Consider the following 23479-nt stretch of genomic DNA (forward strand, 5'->3'; position numbering starts at 1 on the left):
TGGCAGAATTATTCTCACTTTATTTCTGGAGAAATTTGATCGATGCAGTAACACTGATTCCAGGCAAGGGCAGGGGGCACGGGTACCCCTAAAGCAACCAATATCCTGTGGCCCAAGGTGCCCCCCATCCCCAGACCTCAGTTACAGTTCCCCCTCAGTTACAGTTAAATAGAGGGAGGAAGCTCTCCCCAGGGAGTCTTGGGAGGGTCTGCCTCCTGCACCCACCCCCTCCACGCCGAGGGGTCTGAGCACAGCTATTTACAGTATTCACATCCACTGTACCCCACCAAACCAAGGCAAATACTACAGGTGGCTCTTCCCCATGGGAGGAAGCCAGAGAGGCTGTGAGTGTATGTGTGTGTATGGGGGGTGTCCGCGCGTGTGAGCACACGAATGCACTGAGGGGCAGGGTCTGGCTCCAGCCAAAGAGACATCAGTCTATAAGGTGCAGATTAAAAATAACAGAGAGGACCCAACCCCCAGGGGCCCAGGCCACTTCCGGCTTTGTTCTGTCTCCTTCTCTTCCAGACACGCTGGTAGATGATGCAGAGGAGCCCTCATAGCTGTGCCTGGATCCGAGGCAACCCCTTAAAGGACTTCTGGGGAAAAAAGCAGGAGGGAAAACAGTCAGGGCAAACCAGGCTCCAAACCCAGAACCAGGCGCAGGGTGTGAGGTCTTCTCGGTAGAGCTCCAGAGGGCCTCTGATGGATCTGGGAGAAGAAAGGGCTGGGCGGAGGAGGATGGGGAAGGCTGCAGGGAGCTAGAGATGCAGTCCGAGAGAAAGGGATCCCTACCTGTGACCTGCGGGGGCTGCACCACAGCTTTCTTGAGGAAGGCTTCTGCCTCTGCGAAGGGCAGGAGAGCCTCTGGCGTCCGGCCCAGACTCTTGTCCCCAGAGGGTCCCTTAGGGGAGAAGCCGTTCTCCTGGTGCGCTGGCAGAGGCTGCAGCCCATTCACCAGGGACCCCGACGACTCCTTGTTTGGCAGGCTGTGGATGCAGAGGCCAATGCTCAGGCCGCTCCCATCGCGGGACAGCCCAGGCAGCCCAGGACAGCCCAGCTCCTATGGTTTCCAGCCTGACCCTGCCTCCCTGCTCCTGGGCCCTGCGCTTGGGAGCTGGTACCTCCACTGAGGCTCCTGGGGGGCCAGCTCCTCCTTCTGCAGCCCGGCGGGCCGAGCCTCCACAGCTTTCGCAGGGTCTATCCCTGGGAAGGAATGGCCATCAGTTAGGGGTCGAGGAGAGGATCGAAGGCTGGGGCTGGGGCTGGAGAGGAGGGGAACAGGCCTTTACCTGGGCTGGAATTGTTGGCCGTCGCCTCCTTTCTGTCCTGCTTCTGCTTTGAAGAGGAAGAGCAGTCAGGTTCCAGGGGATCCCTGGCCCCACCCGACTGCGCACCGCTGAATTCTTCTCTCCTCTCCGCCCAGATCCTGGACAGCCTCGCTCCTCCACCCTGGATCCCTTCCTTCCTCACCGGACCTCCACTCCCAACACCGCTCTTGGGGGCATCCTGACCTTGGTTTCAGCAGCTTCTGACTTCCGAGTCCTCTTCATAATCTCCTCCAGGCGCTGTTGGGAAAGCCCCACTCCGGTTAGGCCCAAGCCCGGCCCTAATCCTCGACCTCCCACCAGCTAGCCCTGGTCCTGGAGTCTCGGGGGCCCTTCTAGCTCACACCAGTTCTTTCCAGGCCAGGAAGCTGATCTCGCCCCCACTCCCTCTCGATCTAATCCTCTGCAACCCAAGGCAGCGCCCCCTCCCAGCCCCACTAGCCCCTCTAAAGAAGTGCGGACCAAGCCGGGAGAGCTGGCCCCGCTCACCACTCGGCCAGCCGCTCGCAATACCTTTCTACGCTCTTGCCGCTCCTGCTCCTCCCGCTGGAAGTGCTTTTCCCGCTCCAGACGCTGCCGCTCGGCTTCTTCTCGGGACCGAGCTTCGGCCTCCTCTTTCTGCCAAAGACCCCCGGGAGGTTTAGGCGGCCGGCCTCCGGCCGTCCCTTCCAGCCGGCCCCGACCCGCCACCAGGAGGCGCCCGCGCCCCGGCCCACCTGCTTCTGCAGCCGCTCCTGCTCCTCCTGCTCGGCCTGCGCCTTCTCCCGAGCCTCCTGCTCCTCGCGTCTCCGGACCTCGGCCTCCCGCTCCGCCCGGGCCTCGGCCTCCCGAGCCAGCTGCTCCTCTCGCATTCGCCTGGGGGACACAGGAGACTCAGGCTCACGCCCGGCTTCTTCTCCAGCCCCTGTAAAGGCCTCCTCGGTCCCCGAGGGCGTGCTCACTTGTCCCTTTCGGCCTGCAGCCTCCGCTCCTGTTCCTCGCGCTCCCGCTGCTCCCGGGCCTGGCGCCGCTTCTCAGCCAGGAGCCGAGTGGCCTCTTCTCGGTCCGTGGTGCCAGCCATGGGTTTGCTAGGGGTCACCGGGGGAGCAGGGGCTGGGGGTGAGGTCAGGACAGCTGTCTCTGGAGCGGGATCCGGGACCAGGAGTCAGCATGCACCGACCAGCACAGGCCCCTCCATCAGCTCCCCTCTCCCCCACCCCCATACCCCTGTGCTTGCTGGACCTCAGGGCAACCCCGGCGGCCCACCCACCCTGCTTCTGCCAGTGACTCAGAGCACTGAGGTCCTGGTCTCTTCCCAATATCCACTCCCCCAGGCGTCTCTGGCAGCCCGCACCTCTGACCACCTCCCACTCACAGGCAAAGCTGGCTTCTCTGCCCTGCCCACCTTTTGGCCTCTTCTCTCCCTGCCCACCTGCAGGGATCTCTGTGGGCTGCTCTTTCGGGGGCTGGGCTGGGGTGGGTGACGGCACAGGCGAGGGGGCCGGTGAGGCTGGGGCTGCAGGCTCCCTCTCATCACTGGCCTTGCCCTTGCTCTGGGTCTTGTCCTCGGGCCCCGCCACACTGGGGCTCTCCTTTGCCTCGTCCTTCCTCCGGACTCGCCCCTTGGGTGATGCAGTGGTGCCTCGGGGGGATGGTGGTTTTGGGGGCAGAGCATGACCTGGCCCTGGGCTGAGGCAGGGGGAGGCAGGCCTGTGCCAGGTTGTGGAGGGAGAGGATGGCCGGGCCTTGGATTTGGGACTGAGAGGAAAAAGAAGAGTTAGACCTCGAGGGCACAGAGTGTACACACACACACACACACACACACACACACTTTGAGCATGTCACTTCCCTAGGGAAGTGTCCTTCCAGGTTTGGTCAGCACCCCCCTTATACGCTCTCACACAAACATAATTTAGTGTAGATATCCCAATTTGTAATTACATATTCATTTGTGATTCTTTGACTCCTGTTTGTTTCCCCAAGAGCCAGTAAGATTACTAAGAGCAAGAACGAGGCCTGGTTTGACTCAGGGAAGTGTGCTGGGCACCCTGAACACAGTACCTGGCAAGACCATTCATTCGTCCAGCACGTATTTCTTGAGTGCTTACCAGGCACTGGTTCTAGGTGCAAGGGTTACTTCAGTGATCAAAACAATCCAAAAATTTAAAAAATTCTGCTCTCAAGGAGCTTTCTTTCTAGAGGTGGGTTGTTGTTTAGTCGCTAAGTCGTTTGGGACTCTTGCGACCCCATGGACTGTAGCCCACTAGGGCTACAGACTGTTCCTCTAGAGCAACACATATTTATGAATGAATGGCTGGCAAATATGCACGACACATATTTATGAATGAATGGCCGGCTAGCTGGCCTGGCCGTAGCAGGCCTTGCCCCATTGTTGGGCCCACCTGTGCTCCGCGTTGCTAGCGGAGAGGCGCGGGCGCAGAGAAGCAGGCAGCGACTGGCGCTTCTTGAGGCTGCGCTCCCGAGCCAGGGCATTCTTCTCCTTCTCGTTTTCCCGCTCCTTGTCCTTCTTCTCCTTTTTCTGCACCTGGGGAGGAGGGTTAAGGAGAGCAGGGAGAGGGGAAGCAGAGGTCAGAGGCGCCCGAGCTCCCCAGCACAGGAGCGGGGTCCCCACCTGCGCCGCCAGCCACTCACCGGCGAGGCCTCGGGCCGGAGGCGGGCCGGGGCGGGGCTGCCCCCGGCGCTGGCCTTGCGGCGATCCCCGCGCTCCCCGGCGGGGGCGCAGCGGTGCCCGCTTCGGGGGACACTGCACGGCGTCAGCGGGCTGGCGGAGGCTGAGCGCGGGCACAGGGGCACGGCTGCGGAGGGATGACTGCGGTCGGGGCGCGGTCCACTGGCGTGGCTGGCCCCTGCCCCGCCCCTCGAGGGGGCTCTCCCTGGGCCGCGGCCCCTACCCTGGTCCCGGCCGTTTCGGGGCAGTGTGACTGCACTGCGACTCCGTGCCAGGAAGGAGAGGGTAGGCGTCATCAGACGGTCCACGATGCTGCTCTCCCACGGACTTAGCTGCAGGCTGCGATCTAGGGGGAGAATGCCGGGAGAAGCAGGTTACTGCAGGGCTAGAGTGGGCAAGCAGAGGCATCTGGAGACGGCCAGGTACCATCCCCACGCAGAGCCCAAGGAGTCTCAGACTCTCCCCCTATTATGGGGGTTACACTTGTCCGCCCTTGGGTCTGACCCCCACTGCAGACCCGGGCAACAAGACACTTCCCATGGCAACCTCCTGCAGGGCTAGAGAGGTCCCTCCTACCTCTCTCCCCAGGTGAAAGGGCACTGAACTATGATTATAGAGAGGAGACAGCCAAGGTTGGTGGGGTACCCAGTTGCCAACTTCTATGTCCCGTTGTAGGGCTGTGCTCCTCCTGCCCTCAGAGTGCTGGCCTAGGGAGGCATCACCCACAAACCCCCCCCCCCCCACCCCCCACGGGATTTGGGACAGTGAGGGCCCTTGTGCTTCTCTGACTGAGAAGAGGCCCAGCTTTTGTGTATCCCATGCCAGGGACAGGCTGCTAGGGGGCCTGGCTGCCCCGGGCTACCCTGCTCTGTCCCCTCAGCTGCTGGGTTATTTTTAAGCTTCAGTCAGGTGGGGTTGGTAACAGCAGCTGATTTCGTTGCTGGGCAACAGAGCAACCAAATAAAAGCTGGAGAAACTTATAAATAACTCCTACCATGGCCCCTTCACATGTGACATCAGGGCATGGTGGGAACGCAGGGGCTGCACTACCCCGGTTGGCCACGAGTTTGGATCCAGCCAAGGCCATGGCTGGGGCTCTGAAGGCAGAGAGGGCAGGGTTGCGTGGGCCCTCCAGGGTGGAGGCAGAATAAGAGGGCTCCTGCACACACAGCACCCAGGTTCGTCGGGTACTCCCGGGCAAGGCCACCTGCCTGAGGCTGGCCTAGGCCAGCTGGCTGTGGTTGGAGATGAGGCTGCCGGCCCATTCCCACCCTCCACCCCCACTCTCATCCCCACCTGCTCTCGAGACTCTAGCCAAGCTCTGCCTGCTGGGTCACTGCCCTCTGTTCTCCTCCCCTGTGGGAAGCACCTCTGTTCTCAGGACCCAGATCCAAATGCCGGCTCCCCCGAGGGGTGCACAACCCCAAGTGGGGTCGAGTGGGGATGGAGACCTGGGGTGTGTGAGGGCTCCTGGGACCTGAGGTTTTTGCTGAGCTCTGGAAGAGGCTACAAGGAGGGGACTACAAGGAGCTCTGGAGGAAGGAGGGCTGGGCCTTCTCTTACTTCTACTGGGGGAGTTCCAGAGCGTGGCAGAGGACTTTGAGAGCCGCTTGTTGATTATAGAGTCCACGTGTTTGGGCAGGTTTACTGCCGACACGGAGCACCTGCTCCCACCTGGAGGGGAAAAGACACGGCATTAGGGCCGGGCCGGACGGGAGCCAGGGGGGCACTGAGGCCTTCCATGCAGGATGCTCCGCGGGCAGGGTGGGAGAGGGAGGAGTGGGCAGGCTAGGAAGGGGGGAGGAGGCAGACTTGGCTCTGGAGGGGATGGGTGGGGTGGGTAGGTGACCAGAGACAACCTGGATTGGGGGAGCCGACGGAAAAGGAACAGAGGAAGGAGATGGAATAAAACTGGAGACACTACAGCCTTCCTGGTCAGGAAGTCATTCCCTAGGGCTGGGTGCTGCAAGCCCTCCCCCACAACCACCCAGCACTGGCACTCGCTGACACTGCCCAGCCAAGGCACTCTGGCTACAACACCCATGGTCCTGCAGCAAATACAGACGCTCCTGAACAGAAGGACCCACAGTCAAAGGCGCTCACACAGATTCATATATTCATAGGGACACACAAAGACAAAGACATGCACGCACGAGCATATAGAGTGACAGGTACTTCTGCATGCACACGATAGTGCAGACATGCGCAGAGAGAAACAAACACAGCCACAGAAACAGGCCCAGACCCAGATGCAGACAGGCACAGACACATCACAGCAACTTAATTGTATCTGTAACACTTGTTGGGTGCTTACCATGTACCAGGCACTGTGCTGGGCACCACACACATGTTACCACACTTGATCCTCCCAAACATCTACCTACAACCTCGGAGGCAAGTAGTACTGTTATCCCCATTTTACAGATAAAGAAAGTGAGAGAGCAGGAAGTCAGAGGTCACAGCGCAAGGGCCAGAGCTGGGAATCCGGACCCAATTCTGTCTGACTTGGGAATCCACAGTGAGGTACACAAGGCCACTCACACATCAAGGCAAACACGTACTAAGACACGCAATGCACAGATCCATGAGCATACATACACACCAACAGACGCATGACGAGAAATACCGAATCTTGCCATTACATAAAGACACCCAAACACAGCAGGACATACATGCCAGCAAAACGTCAGACCGAAATGCATGACAGCCCTACGTAAAGAAAACTCAGGGACAAAAATCTACCTTCCACGACAGGGACATCAGGGTGATAGTTTTCTTTAAATATCCAGTGTCTGCAGGGTATTAAAGTGCTCTTTTCTGTATCAATCAACTAATAGTAATTGACAGGAGCAAAGAAGGCTAATCTAAAAAGAGCAAACCGAATGAAGAGCACCCACCTCTGACTTGATAGTGGAAGTCCTGGGACAGGACTTGGTTCTACAGACTTGGGTTTACAGATCATTCCAGAAGACACAAGGCACACGAAGCGAGGCATACCTGCTGCGGGGAGCTGCCAGCTCCGTGCACGGAAGCTGCTCCCTTCCCCCACTTCTCAGGCCCCGGCCTCCCCCTCCCACCCTGCAGCCCTTCCGGCCCACTCACTGGTCTTACGTCCTGGGGAGCCGTGGTGCAGGGCCCCTGCCCAGGACCAGCGCTGCTGCCGGATTTCAGCCCACGTCTTCTTCACTGACCGCTGGATGGCTGCCTCATAGCGCTCCTGGTGGGGCGGGGGCCAGGGTGGGGGGAGAGGTCTGGGCTCAGAAGCTTTCCTCCTACCTGGGAGAAAGGCTCTCTCCCGGGACAAGGCCTCCCCCACCCCTAGAAGGTTTCCCTGACTCATGGCGGGTAACCAAGGCTACTGAGCCCTCGCTGTGACTAAAGACAGTTTGCAACAGATCCCTTTCAACTTGTTCTTGGGGAGCTTTTCATTGTTCTTGACTCATTTCCTGAGCCTATGAGCTGTTTCTTTGAGGACCGGGTGGGACTCTCCCTGCCTGGGTCTCCCAGGGGGGCCGCTGGCTCTGAGGGTTCTGACCCTGGAGGTGGGTTTGCGTTCAGCCTGAGGACTGGACCAGAGCCAGGCCACCTTTCCCTTCATTTCTTCATAGTGCTCAAGCCAGGCTTCTCCTCACTAGGAGTTCACTTGGCGCACTCACACAGACACATCTCTGCACACCTACACACACCCATCCGGGGCATGCACACACACATGTAATGACAACACACGGCTACAGGCGCCTATCCTGGCACGTACAGAACCAAACATGCCTGCACAGATGCTGAGATGTGGGACCCATGGGACCCGAATGCACGTGTGAACACAGGGCTGTGTGTTCACACTGAGCCCGCGTGCAGATGTGTGCACACAGAGCCACACGTGCCCGGCCAGAACCCAGCACAAACGCACCTTGTTCTTCTCCAGCTTCTGCCGCTGCCGCTCCTCCAGGGCTGCCCGGCGCTGCTCGGCTTTGAGCCGCTGCTCCTCCAGCCGCCGCCGGCGCTCCTGGAGCTGCTTCTCCCGCAGTGCCTTGGCCTTCTCCTCCTTCTCCAGCCACACCGCCTTCTTGGCCGCTGCAGGGGGTGGGGGAAGGAGCCCCAGGGGTGTGAACATCTGGTAGCGCCTGGGCCCCCAAGTGTCTGCTCCGAGTGGCCTTGCCTGTTCCTCCGGCCCGGGGTGGGTCTTCCCCACTGCCTGCCTACTGGGGAGATGCCTGTGCTCTGAGACTCCCCCACTCAAGTTGAAGGGCATGCTGAAGGTGGGCTGGGGCCTCAGAATGAGGGCTTCCCCAGCAGGAGGCCTGTTTCCCCCCCACCAGTGTCGTGGTCTCTGGGCACCTGAGGAGAAGTGAGCTCTTTAGGGCCAGGTCCCTGTCTAACTTCGGGGCCTGCTGACGTATTGTGATTAAGAGCATGGGGTGAGATGAGGCTTCTGGGTCTGAGTCTCAGCTACTCCACCTAGCTGCGTGGCTCAGGCAAAGGATTGCGTCTTTCCGAGCCTCTGTCTCCCCATCCTCAAAATGGGTACAGGGTTAAGTGAGATAAGCGAACTGCTCTTAGCACAGTGTACACAACAGAGGTTCCCAAAGGGTTAGTGCTACTAACAGGATGTCCATGGGGGTGAGGCTGAAGGGGAGCTGTCACTCACTCACCCAGGTACTTGGCCCGCTCTTCCCGCCGCTCCTTTGCCAGCTTGTGTCTCTCTCCTGCCTTCTTTAAGTCTTAACAAAAGGAATAAGGAGAGATTTAGGTCAAGAGGTTCCTCTCAAAGGGAAATCAGCCTCAGGGCCCTGCCCCCAGGCTGCATGCCCATGCCTTTTCCATCTCCTCTGGGGCCAGGAGACTCCCTTTGGGGGCTTCACCCAGGGTTGGGACTGGGCCCGGGACGGGGGACATCACACATACCTTGCTTGGCGGGAGGGCTGTCAGAGGCGGGTGCTGCTGGCGGGGATGGCTGGCTGCTCCTTCGAGGAGGCCTGGCATCCCGTGGGCCTGTGGCTGGTGGGGTGGGTCCCCTGGTCTTCACTTCAGAGGAAGGGGACTCTTCTTGCTGGGGGGCTGGCCTGGGCCCTACCAGCTCCGGGGGGCTCTCTGGTTCCAGTGGAAGCTGCCTGGGGCTAGTGGTGTTCTTCATGGCGGGAGGCGTGTCTGGGGGAGTGTCGGGCACCAGGGTTGACATCGGTGGTGGTGGCGGCGGTGGGGAGGGGTCACCTTCTGGGGAGGGTCTTGGCTCTGGAGGGGTCCTGGCTGCCATAGCTGGAAGTAAAACACAAGAGAGGAGAGAAAGTGAGACAGAACATCTGTTACCATCAGTTCAACATGTAGCTCCTTCCCTTGTCCAGTTGATATTCATTTATTCGTACGTGTTTATCAAGTTCCTTTTATGTGCCAGGCCCTGTTCCAGACACTAATGATGTAATAGTGAGAAAATGGCCACAGTCCCTGCCTCTGTGGAGCCCACACTCTGGCAGGGCAGACAGACAGACAGCGAGGCAATTACAGTAGAGAATAAGTACTATGTCTGGAGTAACAAAGCAGAGATGGCTAAGGGGCTATACTGAGGGGGCTTCCTGCAGAAGTTAGAGCCAAGCTGAGGTCTAGGATGAGCTGGAGTTAGCAAACCAAGGCAGAGAGGGTTCTGGCAAAGAGAAGAGCATTTGCAAAGGGGCAGAGGGAGCCGGGTGTATCGGTAAAACTGAGACGTTGGGGGTAATTAGTGGACCAAATGGTAAAGGTTGGTTTCCACGTCTGCCTCCCTCACCTTTCTGCTTTCCCTTGGGCTCACAGGACCCATCCCAATGCCCAGTGCTCAGGAGGTGCCTGGGACCAGCCGGAAGGAAAGACATACGCATGGGCACAGTGGGATACCCAGGTGGGATTCCCCAACAGGGTAGGCAACTGGCTACATCCATTTCGTCATTTGTTTTCTTTCCCAACCACCCGCAGATTTCTTCTTGTTAGACATTAATATTTCAGGGTCTCTGTAAAAGACACCGAAGTGTCAAGTAAGGAAGCCACATGATTTGGTGTATACATGTCCATGCACACACATGTGAGCAACTGAAAGATGGGCTTAGGGGTCAGCCGGCTGAGGGCCCAATTTTGACTTCACCACTCCAAGACAGGAAGAGAGGGCCTTGGTAACTTAGGGCAAGCCACTCAACCTCTCTGAGCCTCAGTTTTCATATCTGTAAAATGGGGACTATAAAAGCCCAAGCTGGTAGGGATGTCAGTGAAGTGCCTGGAATAATTCACGTGCCAGGACACAACACTTCCCTCTCTCTTCCTGTTTGTCTTATGAAGCTGCCAAAGAGCAGCCTCTGCACGTTGAGCCCTGGTGCCATCGACTGCTGCCGTCTAAGGAACTTGAGGGGACAGATGGGGAATATACCCGCTGCCTGGGCTTAGGGATCAGGGCCACAGCCCATGGAAAGGTCAATCGAAAGAAGCATTTTTCGCTCTCACCAGGTGCCTCCATCACACAGGGCCTTCTGCTCTAGGAACAGTGGTCCACTCAGGAGGTGATACATTCCCCCTCCCTGTGGGTGACAATGTGTGAACAGGGAGAAGACACTCCTAAGGAGCTGACTTTGGAACTCTGGGGACACTTTTCAGGGAGACGGGTGTCCAGTGGGCTCTGACGAAGGCAGGCTATTTAACTATCTGGCCTCCCCACTGACTGTGTGACCTTGGACTTGGCCTCCCCGCTGACTGTGTGACCTTGGACTAGTTACAGGCCCTCTTTGTGCCCTAGCTCCTCTTCTGTGAAATGCAGACAGTAGGTCTGTGATGAGCATTAGTAACTACAATAACCACTAACATGTATATATTTCTTGAGAGCTTCCTATGGAGAGAGTATTTTACACACACTAGTTTGAATCCTTATGACAATACTTCTCAAGGAGGCAAGGTAAATATTTCTTTGAGATAGAGGCGGAGAGTAAAGCGAAAAGAAAGTAAGTGAAGTCTGAGGCCACTCAGCTGGGAAGTGAAGGAGTCGGGACCTGAACCCAGCGTTGGTCCCCGGTGCCCTTGCTCTAACCCCCACACCCTCCAGCCTCTGCACAAGGCGGTGTGAGGCAACACATGTTACACAATGACACCATCTGAGACTCACACTATTTTCCCCTCATTCCTGCCCTTCTAGATTCCTGGGTTCCAGGCAAAAGAGCCCCAGCCAAGGCCCTGTCTCCCCAGTTGTCCCTCCCACTCTGCCAGCCCCTCCCCACATCAGCTCCAAAAGACCACCCGGCCACTGCTAGTCCACTTCCCAGCCACCTGAAAATCCCTCCCCAGTCCCGGTGGGCAAGAAAGCTAGTGGCCGCCTTTTAGTGAATGCTTCCTACACGCCGAGAGCTGAGCCGGGCCCTTTGTAGCCCCATCCTGCATCTCCATATGAACTCTGAGAGAGAGAGAGTCTTACCCTCATTGAACAGAAGAGACCATCAGAGCTTACCCCATTAAATGATTCATTCAGGGTCATAGAACTAGTACGTGGCAGAGGCAGAATTCGAACCCAGGACTATCTGGGGCCAAAGGGCCTAGGTACGTAAGCACAAAGCTCGAAGGCTGAGGGTGAGGCCTGTTTATTGCCATTCTCCGGGCACCTGTGCACGCTACAGGTGTTGCAAGGAAAACTGGTAGGGAGGTGTTTGTCTGCACCGAGGCGGATCACACCCACCAGGTAAGACAGTGAGTCTCTCCAGCTAGCTTCTGACTAGACCTGCCACGTGAAGGGGAGTCTGGGAGGAAGTGCAGGGATGAGGCCTGGAAGGGCCTGCATCTGGCGCTCAGGTGCAGTGGGGCACAAGGTGCCCGGCTTCAGTCAGGGAGGCCTGAGCTCCGGTTTTCTCAAGGTGGGGCCTATGGTGTTGGGACCTATGGTGAGTAGGCACAGCACCTCTGGTGATGCTGAGCCTAGCAGGGGCTCAGCAAACAGCACCCCCAGAAGAACTGGCCTACTTCTCCCCATCTCTGCCACAAGAGCCCACTGGGGCAGGCCTTCACCCCCACTGCTCCACACCACTGCTCTTCTCAAGGTCACCAGTGGCACCCACATTGCCGAGTCGGCAACCACTTCCTGGGCTTCACCCCACTGTCCTCTCAGCCACAAGACACGGGTGAGCCTTGGGTGTTCTTTCTTCAGTTGGCCCTGAAGACAACACACTCGCCCGGTTTTCCTTCCCCTGGCTGGCTGTGACTTCTCGGGCTTGCCAGTCCCTCGTAAACTCCCTAACCTCTCAGCACCAGAGAGCCCCAGGGCCCAGTGAAGACCTCAACTCTCATCAGTCTACACATACTCCCTTGATGACCTCATCCAGACTCATGGTTTTAAATACCACCGCTCTGCTGATGACAACCAAATTTGTATCTCCAGCCCAGACCTCTCCCTTGAGTACTGGTTTCGCTCATGCAACTCCCCACCTGACACCCCTGGGTGTCTTCCTGAGGCCCCAAATTTAACATCCCAAACTCAGCTCCTGATCTTTCCTTGCCAGACCCTGCTCCTCCAGTTTTCCCTATCTCAGTCAATGGCAACCCAGTCCTTCCAGTTTCTCAGGCCCAAAATCTTCAGAGTCATTTTAGGATCTCTTCTTGTCTCACACCTCACATCTAATGCCTCAGTAAATCTTTTTGGCTCCACATGCCTAGTATATTCTGAATCCAGTCACTTCTAGCTCCATTTCTGTCATCTTGGTCCATTTCTATCATCTTCTATCATCTCACATGAAAGACTCCCCGCTGCCATCCTTTGTTCCCCTTGGGTCTTTTCTCACCAAAGCAGCAGAATGATTCTGTTCAAGAATCAGTCAGGGGAGAGGGGTTTGGGATGGGGGGGCGGGGGACACATGTATACCCAAGGCTGATTCATGTCAGTGTATGGCAAAAACCACCACAATATTGTAATTAGCCTCCAATTAAAATAAATAAATAAAATTTTAAAAAAAGAGTCAGATTAAGAGTTCCCTGGTGGCCTAGTAGTTGGAATTCCAGGCTTTGACTGCCACGGCCCGGGTTCAATTCCTGGTTGGAGAGATGACAAGATCCTCCAAAGACGCCCCACACTTCAAGGGAGGAAAACCAAAGGCAACCGATGGCCTTCAAGGCCCTTCAGGCTCCGTGCTCTGCGGCCCATTACCTCTGGGCCTCCTCTCCTCCTCCTGTCTCCCCCTGCTCCGTCTCTTCCGGGCCACTGTTCCTTGTTTGTGCCAGGCACGCTCCTGCCTCGGGGCTCTGCGCTCACTGTTTGCTCTGCCAGAATTCTCTGCCCCCAGATCCTGCATGTCTTACTCCCTCACCTCCTTCAGGTCTTTACCTGAGCGTCACTTCTCGGCCAAGCCTTCCCTGACCCCCTCTAAAACTACAAACTGTAGGGGAAGTTTCCCTCCCCTTGCCAACTGAATTCTTTTTTTTTCAAAAATTTTCTCCCCCCCACATGCAACTCCCTACCTGACACCCCTGGATGTCTTACTGATGCCTCAAATTTAACATCCCAAACTGAACTCCTGATCCTTCTCTCCAAATCCCTGCTCCTCCTCCAGTTTTCCCTATCTCAGTCAACCGCAACCCAGCCATTCCCGTTTCCATATATATATCATATATTTTAAATTTTATTTTATATCTATTTTATTTGGCCGCATCAGGTCTTAGTTGTGGCATGTAGGATCTTGTTCTCCGACCAGGGATCAAACCCTGACCCCCTGCATTAAGAGCGCAGAGTCTCAGCTACTGGACCACCAGGAAGTCCTCCAACCGTTATTCTTTTCGTTCCAACTCTGTTATTCTCGGTAAGCATTAGCACCACTTTAACACTGTCTCCCACCCCCAGAAGGTAATCTCCATGAGGGCACACATTTTCGTTTATACTTTGTTTAGCTGTTCTGTCTCTAACAGCAACAGAGCTTGGCACGGAGGTGGCTCCCCAGCTATTTGTTGAATGAATATATCAATGAACGCCTCCCTGGCAGATACCATCAGCACCTCTCTTCCCTGGATGACTGCAAACTTCCGTCACCATCCTACCTGCACCCTTTCCAGCTCTGCTCTTTACTGAACAGCCAAAGTAATTGTTTTCAAATGCAAATCTGGTCATGGTTCTCTTCCCCACGTGAAGCTCTCCAGTAACTTCTCATCGTTCTGAAGAGAAACCAAGATTCTTGAGCCCAGGATGCAAGTCCAACACAGTCTGAAGTCCCCGCCTCCCTCTCCCACACCTCTTGAGGCACCCCCTCTGCTCCCTACTTGCTGTCTATTCTCCAGCCACACTGACCTTTTAATTCTGGTAGCCTTGAACACTCCCTCTGCCCCAGGGCCTTTGCACAAGCTCTTCCCCCTCTCTCTTTTCTTACTTAACTTTCATTCATCCTTCAGATCTTTGCTGAGGCATCATTTCCTTGGGGAAGCTTTCCTGGGCATCTCTGAACAGGATAAATTCCTTCATTATATGGAGTCATGGCTTCATGCCTCTTGTTTGGAGCACTGTGACTGTTACAATTTTAAACTTCCTTGTCTGGTTTTTTGGTTATTGTCCTCCCCCTAAGGGCTGGGTTACATCTGCTCTGCTTGCCACAGCAGCTACCACAGTGCCCAGTACGTGGAGACAGTCACGGAATGCTGCTATATAAGAATAAATCACTGTACTAAAAGCCACCCTCGCCTAAGCACATGCACAGAGAAGGAGATTTTCACCCTAATAGTGAGCAGATCCGTGTGGCCATGTATTGCAAAGGGATAAACACTTGAAGGGAGGCAATACAATTCCATCTCAATTTGGGCAGCTTCCTGGACTAAGGTACTCAGGGAGCAGTTAATAAAAATAATAATGAGTGTGTATTCCAGCAATTCAACAGGAAAAACCTCTCAGGAGGCAAACAGCACATTTGGAACTCTTCTTCTGGCCTGGTGGACTACTGATCCTGAATACAAATACTTTTCTGAGAATTATGCCAACCCTGATGAAATGTCATCAGGACTGTGTTATTTGGAACAAATTATGTTAAGCCAAATGAATTCCTTGGTTAATTATCTAGGCATGGTTAAATCAATATCTGATTATTCCCATTTTCAATCATTAAATACGATCCTTCAGCCACCTCACTTTATTTTGGTCTGTGTCCAATTGTGAGGTTTTATTTTGTGATATTGATATTGACCAGAAGTATTTGTTAAGAACTAGATAAGCGACAGATAGTTTGCATTCATTTCTTGGCACAAAGAGTATTGGCAAGGCAAAGGTGCAGGAGCTGGTTGCAGGATCAGTTAGTCTAGTTTTCTCCAAAAACCCAAGAGGGACTGCAGAGAGATCAAGGCCAAGTCTCTCGGAGGGCCGGTCACATGTCTCAGGGTGCTTACTCCCTATCCCCACCATCTGGGTGCTGGCAGTCCTCGCCTCTCATCCCTCCCTCCTCCCACCCCAACAACTGCTCCTGGGCCAAAACTCCTCTCACAATACCCATAACTCAGTCTGCCCTTTTAGTCTACCTGCTGTCCCTGTGAGGGCTAGTGGAGAGAATCCTTTTTGCAGCCTAGAGCCTTATATAGGATCTGCCTGCAGAGAAGGAATTCTGTGTCTGCTTAATGAACACATACATGGATGGATGGATGGATGGAGGAATAGATGGATGGATGGATGAATGGGTGGGTGGATGGATAAAACAGTAAAACCCCTAGCTGTTCCAACATCTAGCCTCTCTAACCCTAAATGTCTCTACCATATCAGAGTTCTGTGTGTGCCTGGCCAGCTCCTAAGTCCAGGAAGGGAAACAAAACTAATTTGCTGAAGCCCTACAGTAAACCAGGCACTCACCCTTACCTCCTCAAGTTCTTATTATAGCCCCCAAGGGAAAGTGCTATGGAAGGCCCGTTCCCCAGGTAAGAACACTTACTCAGACAGGTTAAGTGACTGCTCACGTCAGTGTCAGAAGTAGGACTGGGCCCAAGGCTGTCTGATGACAAAACCCTTATGTCACACTGTTTCTGGTGGGTGTCACATAACCCCTCCCCAAGGCTCCTGCCTATTCCCTGAAGAAGGAAGTGATTCAGTGGGTTTCCCCCCTGAAGATGAAGGGTGCAGGTGGGGCAGGCAGGCACTGAGCTCAGAGGGCAGGAATGCAGGGAAGGTAGGCTCCTGCCCAGGCTGGCCACCAGGAGTCAAGAACTGGGGCACCTGAGCAGGGGTGGGGGCCAATGGTCCTCGTCCAGGAGGCAGAGCAAGGGTGTGCCCAGGGGAGGGGGTGCCCAGACAGCAGAGGTCAGCACCTCGAGCCAGAGCCCTTCTGGCTCCCGCAGCAGCTCCTTAGGTGGCTGCACTAGAGCAGACAAATGAAGACAGGGAGGCTGCCGGAGGGCCAAAGACACACACACACACAGACAGAGAATACACATTGCAGAGAGACAGCGGGAGACACCAGACAGTGTGGACAGCGTCCACACAATGGGAGACAAGACACGTTCCTTTCTCTCTCTCTCTCTCCTGTTTCATATGGAAAACAGACCTACTGCTGGGATTCAGAAATCTACACACACACACACACACACACACACACACACGGAGTCAAGCACCCCCTTTGAGACACAAATGAAACTTCAGAGATGCATACAGCACTCAGACAGCGTGTGTCACCCAGCTCACTTCGGCCCTGCCCCTCTAGGCACTCCTACCTGGGCCCAGGGAAAGCCCAGTTAACAGTAGCAACAGCTAATGCTGCGTCAGGTAAATCCCTTAACACTTCAGTCCTTTTCACCCTCACCACCATCCTACGGGGTTGATATTATTACCCTATTTGACAAATGAGGAAATAGATTCAGAGAGATTAAGTCACACAGCTGGTGAGTAGCAAAGCTGGGTTTAGAACTCGAATCAGGCTGAAAGTCTGTACCTTCGCTCTGTGACCCAAAGGGGGCGGCCTCCTGGGTTTCCTCTCCTAGAGAGAGCCGGGGGCTGGGAGGATGGGGGTGGGCAGGAAGGACAAACCTAGGAGATGTCTGATGGTGAGGCTGGGACAGAGGGGACCCTTAGGGGGCAGCACCACCCCTGGCCGGGACAGAGCTGAGCCAGCTCTGAGAGGGAGGCAACCAGCAGCGGGGCAACCTGCACCAGCACTCCTCAGACCCTGGGCCACAGGCCCTTCGCTGCCTCTGTGGGTGATGAGGCTGGGATCCCGTCGGAGACTGCAGATCTGAGGAGCTCTCTGGCCCGGTTGGCGGCCATTGTTCCCAGCCTCCAATCAGGAGCACCCACTTCCTGTTATTTTAGGCGGCAGGAAATGACCCCATCCCGCAGCCCGGCCCTCCCTCAGCCCCAGCAGGGCTGCCCACGCTGGGGCCTAGGAGCTGAGGGCAGAGGCCCGGCCTTAAGCCAAGGCCTGAGGATGGCCCGCTGGCTGAACTGTCACCACTGCCTGAGTCCAGGGCCTCCTTCTGGTCTGATTTGCTCAGATTCCAACCTGGCAGGATGGATAGGGGATGCAGGGCCCTGCTGTTCTACTTCTGCCTCCCAGAGAAAAGATTACAGGGTTCCTAAGACCACGATGCCCAGAGAAGACCAGTCACTGCAAGGAAAGTGAAGTCGGACTCTATCATCAGCTGGCTTGGCCATGATTAATTCAGCATAGAGGTTTGGTGTACCGGCTTCAGAGTTGGATGGACCTGGGTTCAAATCCTTCCTCTGCCAGCACCTAGCTGTGTGACTTTAAGCAAGTTACTTCCTTCTCTGAGCCTCATCTATAAAATGAGGATATGGGACTTCCCTGGTGGTCCGGTAGTTAAGACTCGGTGCTTCCACTGCAGGGGGTCCCGGGGTACAGGTTCAATTCCTGTTTGGGGAACTGAGATCCAACATGCTGCATAGTGCAGCCAAAGAGAAAAAAGAAAATTTGAAAAAATAAATAAAATGAGGATAATACTAGTCCATACCGGATAGTTTTGAGAATCAAATGAGACAATGCACTGGACATGCTAAGCACTATGCCTGGCACACAGAAGGTCCTTGATAAATAAGAGTAGGAGATCAGTAGGATCACCAGGGGGTCTATTTCCTCTTGTCATTGATAAGGAGCAGGAAATGGCAACCCACTCCAGTATTCTTACCTGGAAAATTCCATGGACAGGGAGCCTGGCAGGCTACAGCCCTTGGGGTCACAAAGAATCGGACACGACTGAGCGACTAAGCACGCATGCACCAGGTTCTCTAGTGGCCGCCACCCTCTCTGCTTCCCTTGTGGGGGAAAAGCTGCAGCTGAGAGGTGATGGAGGAGACACTGAAGGCTGTGCCCCGGAGTGCCAGGCAGAGCTGCCACCGCCAACAAAGCTGCATTATCTGAGCCTGGCTTGCTGGCTGCTTCACTGGCCCCAAGGCCCAGTGGGGACCCAAGGACATGGTTCCCAGCTGCTTGTGGCCAAACTCCCAACCTTGGTCAGGCCTGAGAACTGCCCTGATGGCTCTCAAGTGCCACCACCCCAGGCTGGGCCCTGCTTTCAGCTCCTTCCCCACTCCCTCAGCTCTGCCACCAGCTGATGCCCATCCCTGGAGGAGGGGGAGTGAACTGGCCTGGTGCCCCTTCTTCCTTATTTGCATATGCGTGACTGCACATTAGGGGCTCATTAAGGCCTCATTACTGGGCCCACCAGCCCCAGGAGGGACAGAAGCTATCAGTGGGAGCTGCCAGCCAGGCTGGCTGCTATATGTGGAGAGGTGCAGAGACGGCCCATCTTTTTCTCATCAGTTCAGGTCCACCTCAAACACCTCCTCTGTGAAGTCTTCCACAAGCAGGTTCCACCAACCACTGCATCACTGGGAGTTCCTGGAGGGTGGTGACTGGGATTCACTTCCCTGTCCTGTCGTCTGAACAGCCAGGACTGAGCTGGCACACAGCAGGCATCAATATAGGTACACTGGATGGCTGCACCCACCCCCTGGGTCTCTCTCCTATTTCCAAATGCCCCACTTCAAGTATGGGGCCCTCTGTTCCCGATACACCCTGTCTCATGTCTGTCTAGAACTCATCTCCACCTTGCTCTCTGGCCTACATTTACCTCCTGAAGTTATAATTAATCCCATCTCCTCCTCAGGCCTCCAAAGGAATTAAAAATAATAACAACAAAAATGAATAGCATTTACTGAGCATTAACTATTTGCCAGGGCCTCTCCTAAATGTCTTATGTACTTCTCTAATTTAATGATCCCAATGTCTCTATGAGATCATTTCCAGAATTATTATCCTTTTACAGATGAGAAAATTTAAGACTTCGGCAACTTACATAAGTCATACAGTAGTAAGTTATGAAGGGGAGACTTAAACTGATTCCAGAGTCTATATTTTCAAGCAAACTAAATCCCGACTCCTGCCCCTACTTTCTCCATATTTCGTACCTCCCTGCTGGCACCACTTCCGATGAGCATAACCACAGTAATGGTAATAACACTGTATTGCAGGCATCCATGTGCCAGCTTCCTTTAGGTACATCGTCTCTAACCTCTAATGTTAACCCCACAAGGTTGATAACACTACCTCCATTTTCCGGGGGTATGAACTCTGTCTGGAGAGGGTAGGTCACTTGCTACAGGCCACACCTGTCCCCTACTCCATGTTGCCTCCTGTTAACGCTCAGTGTGCAAAGGGAGCTCAGAGAGGGCAGGGAGCACATCATATGTATTCAGTGTCTCAGACCCATGCCTCAGACTTTCACAGGGCACAGGCGGTGGGCATCACCTTTACTCCCTGAAGGCTCCTGACTCACAGGGCCCTTGTCACCTTTAACTGAAACTGGTACAGACCAGCCACCATCCTGACCCCAGTTCTCATGTAACTCCATCCTGGTAGTCCCTGTGTGTAGAAGCCTTCCCAATCCAGGACTTGGTGTGCAAGACACAGTCAGGTCCCCCCAGCACAGCCAAGCATCTCACCCATGCCCTCACATTCAATCCAGATATCCCATTCAAGTGCCCTGCTTATAAACCAGCCACTCACTCCAGCCCTCCTCTCTGGCCCAGTAATCACCACCACTCAGGCCCTGATGTACACACTGGTGCCAGAGACCCTCAGCTGCAGAGGGCCAGGAAGCGGATGGAATGGACACAGGCGAGGCCTCCCTGGGTGTCCCCTCTCAGGCTCAGCAGAGCCAAGACAGACCGAAGTGCCATTGTTCCAGCGCAGCCTACAGACCTCCTGAACCACGCGGGTCTGCTGGCTTCCCCCCTGCATCCTCCAGCTCCCACACCCACAGGGTCCCCTCCAAACACCCATGAGGGCATGGGGTGGAGCCCACCCACAACCAAGCGGCTCCACCTTGTCCTGGGCGCTCTGCACCCACAGACTTGGTTTCATCCTGGGCCCACGCCCCAGGGGGCAGGGAGGTGACCGGGATTAGGCTCTAGGACTCTATGGAGGTGTGGGGTTGGGGCCACCTCCCCCCTGAGTCAGTGAAGAGAGCTTGGGTCCTCAGTAATCATGCTTCTCCCTCCCTTTCCAGGAAGAAAGAGAAAGAGAAATCCCTCCCTCCAACCCCAGGCCCAACCAGAAACCTGTCCCCACCCCCTCATCAGCTGCTCCCAGATCCGAATGGGATTTGCAGAAGTCCTGGGCACTGTGGTGGTTGGTGGAGTGAGAGGGGAGAGAGCTTTGATGGACAGGGGCCTGAAGAGAGAAAGAGGGAGGGAGGGAGGGAGGGTGGGAGAGTGTGTGTGTGTGTGTGTGTGTGTGTGTGTGTGTGTGTGTGTGTGTGTGTGTGTGTGTGTGTGTGTGTGTGTGTGTGTGTGTGTGTGTGTAAGGGTGGGGGGGTTGGTATCAGAAGCCTCAGGCTGAGGAATGATGTGGCAGGTCCCTGGGGTGCCGGCCTCGAGCCTTCACCCCATTCTCTGGGAAACACTCAGGCCCTGAGATATATACTTCTGTCCCCTTTCTCCCCAGATCGGACTGGGTGGGCTCCAGAGTAGGCCAGGCTGCAGGGGAATCGGCCCACTCCCCAGCTCCCGCCCTCTGCCCAAACAATGCTGCCTCCCCCTCCCCCTGCCTTTATCCGGCGGGTTACTTGGCAGCCGCCGCTAAGAGACCGCCCCCTCCCCTCCCTCCCCTCCCGGCCGGCGGGCAGCAGCAACAGGCCCTTTGCGCGGCAGCTGGAGGGATGGGGTGGGGGCGAGGTCTGGGCCAGGGCCTGGGCGTGGGGAGGCGGGGGGCGCCAGGGCCTAGGCTTCGGTATGCAAGGCTTCAGGCCTGAGAATCTGAACCCCCGACACACACGTCCAGGCTGGGGTCACATGTGCCCACCAGGAATGGGAGGGGGACAGACGCCCCAGCTCAGTACACGAGGCCTGGGGTGGATCGGGGAGGACGGTAGGGGCCGGGCAGCCGAGGTGGCACTGGGTTGGGGCGGAGGGGTCACATCAACTCTACATTGGGGGCCCCGAGGATCCCGACGCCCAGGACGTCCCGGCGCCCGGGGTGGGGGAGGGGCAGCTGTCAGAAGATGCACCGGTGGCCCAGAGCCGCCGACGCTGCTGCAGCCTTTATTTTTAAACTTCCAAGTGGTCAGAGGGCGCGGCGGGGGAGGGGTCCCCGCCGCGCGGGCCGGCTTCATCTTCGCCCTTTCCAAGGCCCCCCATCCCCTTCTCTCATCTCGTCTCTGGCATACCTGGGGCTGCGCCCGTACCCGGCTCCGAACGTGAGCCGCTCTCCATGGCTGCGGCGTCACTGGGGGTGGGGGGGGTGTCTTGGGGGTCTCAGCGGCGACGGCGGCGGCGGCCAGCGGCCAGGATAGGGGTCCCGCGGCGCATCACGCCCGGCCCGGCCCGGCGGGCAACGATTCGAAGGCTGGGGGAGCTCTGGCGAAGGTCGAGGCTGGCTCGGCTGGTAGCCTACGGGCTCTCAGTAGCCGGCTGCCCAGTGTCTGTCGGCTCCGGCCTCGATCCTTCTGCCTGCCCGGCGCCGGCCCAGTCGCGGCCACTGCCCAACCCTATTGTACCGCCCGGGCTGGGCCTGGCCTCGCGGCTGGCGCGTACCAAGTGCGACGCGGGGAGGGCCACCCCCGCAGCGCCCGGGGACCGTGCTCCCGCCCCGCCCGCCGCGCCCCCGCCCTGGGGCCCGGGGCCTGGAGCCGGGGGACGCCTCTCCTGCAGCCGCGGCGGAGGGGACGCTACGGCACCCGGAGGACGCCCGTCGAGCTGCCTCCCCCTGCGGCCGCGCGTTGGTACGCGCCGCAGCGCGAGGCGACTATGTAGGGAGCGCTCGGGTGACTCACGCGCCGCTAGGACTGGGGGGAGCGGGGGGGGAGGGGAGCGGGGATGGGAGCCCCCCCATCCCACCCTGGACCCTGCGCGCTCCGGCTCTGGGGCCTTGGCGGCAGCTTCAGATAAGCAGTCTTTCCCAAACCCACCTCAAAATCCGCCCGAGGGACGTCGGGAGCCTTGGAGGGTTACAAGGAGACCCCTAAAAGGGCTATGCTGTCTCTCCCCTGGTGATGGCTGGGGTGGGGAGAGACCCGGCCTGGGAGCCTTGCTGCGGCCCTTCCTGCATCATCCTACGGTTGGGGCTGTGTCTTCCCTGCTCCTCCGGGAGTAATTACAGGCCTGCACCACCGCCTTACCCAGGTCTCTAATCTGCTCCGGGTCTCTCCCGGCTCCGAACTGGGTGGTCCTGGCCCTAAACCTCCCCTAGACTCATCGGATGACCCCCCTCATCTACCCGGGAAGGATTTTCTTCCCTGTGTTCTGCCAAGGAGGGAGTGAGTTCCTTCTGACCCGCCTCCCCCAAGTAGTTCTGCTTCCCAGCCCCGGGAAGTAGATCCCCCAATCCCCTTGTTAGTGCCAGCTGAGGTGGGCCTCAAGCCAAGTCAGGCCCAGCCTGGGCAGAGAGGGGGGAGCTTGCTGGGAAGGTGGATCGATGCTGCTGCTGCAGGGACTGACGGGGCGGAAGGAGCAGGCGCAGCTGGGCCCTGCGCACCCCATCCCTGCCCTTTGTCCTGACCTCCAGAAGGTCAGTTGTCTAGTTCTCCATCGCCCAGAGATGAGGCCCAGTGACCTGTTGTCCTCCTGCTCCCCTTTCTTACTAGTGTCTTCTTCCTTTGAGCAACTCCAGAAAGCATTTATTTTTTATTTTGATTTTATTTATTTTTGGCTGCACTGGGTCTTGGTTGCTGTGGGTGGGAACTACTCTTCATTGCAGTGTGTGGGCTTCTCACTGCAGTGCCTTCTCTTGATTTGGAGCTTGGACTTTAGAGTGGGGGCTCAGGAGTTGTGGTACATGGACTTTGTTGCCCCACGGCATGTAGAATCCTCCCAGACCAAGGACTGAACCCATGTCCCCTGCATTGGCAGGCTAACTCTACCAGTGGACTAAACCAGTGAACGCCCAGAAAGCAGTCATTTAAGGGGAGAAGGTTGGGAACAAAAGGGTCTGGGTCTCAGGCAACCTGGGAGCAAACAGTCCTAGGAGGAGTGAGTAGCTGAAGGCCTGAACCCTCTTCCAGAGCCAAGGAGGGCCTTCCCCAGTCC

At 56.6% G+C, this 23479-nt stretch overlaps 2 protein-coding genes across 17 annotated transcripts in view; one reads left to right on the forward strand and one right to left on the reverse strand.

Moving 5' to 3' along the window:
* MAP7D1 (MAP7 domain containing 1) lies at positions 1–22002 on the reverse strand. Of its 15 annotated transcripts, none has more exons than XM_025289083.3 (18): positions 21622–22002; positions 8899–9249; positions 8646–8714; positions 7904–8067; positions 7099–7213; positions 5560–5670; positions 4220–4342; positions 3960–4123; positions 3710–3852; positions 2740–3065; positions 2270–2447; positions 2045–2183; positions 1842–1946; positions 1515–1568; positions 1293–1335; positions 1125–1206; positions 796–989; positions 1–599 (listed from the first exon to the last, which is right to left on the reverse strand). In XM_025289083.3, the coding sequence occupies exons 1-18, from the start codon at positions 21665–21667 to the stop codon at positions 589–591; spliced, it is 2418 nt and encodes an 805-aa protein (XP_025144868.2). In that variant the 5' UTR covers positions 21668–22002; the 3' UTR covers positions 1–588. The 15 variants fall into 15 exon arrangements, with proteins under 15 accessions (XP_025144868.2, XP_025144864.2, XP_025144873.2 ...); XM_025289079.3 differs by having other exon boundaries at positions 1293–1338; positions 2713–3065; XM_025289088.3 differs by lacking the exon at positions 5560–5670 and having other exon boundaries at positions 7108–7213.
* Positions 22002–23479, forward strand: part of TRAPPC3 (trafficking protein particle complex subunit 3) — a 15917-nt gene continuing 14439 nt past the window's right edge. The window contains exon 1 of one of the 2 annotated variants that reach the window (XM_044945257.2): positions 22002–22203. The gene's annotated coding sequence lies outside the window, so the exon portion shown is untranslated. The remainder of the gene's footprint in view (positions 22204–23479) is intronic. The other variant, XM_044945258.2, reaches the window with a different exon arrangement.

This window comes from Bubalus bubalis, chromosome 6 (genome assembly GCF_019923935.1).
Source record: "Bubalus bubalis isolate 160015118507 breed Murrah chromosome 6, NDDB_SH_1, whole genome shotgun sequence".
Taxonomy (NCBI): domain Eukaryota; kingdom Metazoa; phylum Chordata; class Mammalia; order Artiodactyla; family Bovidae; genus Bubalus; species Bubalus bubalis.

What these genes read in the sequence shown, in the direction of transcription:
- MAP7D1 (XM_044945249.2), bottom strand. Translation starts at nt 21,667, where the DNA reads ATGGAGAGCGGCTCACGTTCGGAGCCGGGTACGGGCGCAGCCCCAG. An exon ending in GCTAGCAACGCGGAGCACAG is followed by an intron (nt 3,066 to 3,709) that starts GTGGGCCCAACA and finishes TTTTCCTCTCAG; the next exon opens with TCCCAAATCCAAGGCCCGGC. An exon ending in GGCCAACAATTCCAGCCCAG is followed by an intron (nt 1,207 to 1,292) that starts GTAAAGGCCTGT and finishes ATTCCTTCCCAG; the next exon opens with GGATAGACCCTGCGAAAGCT.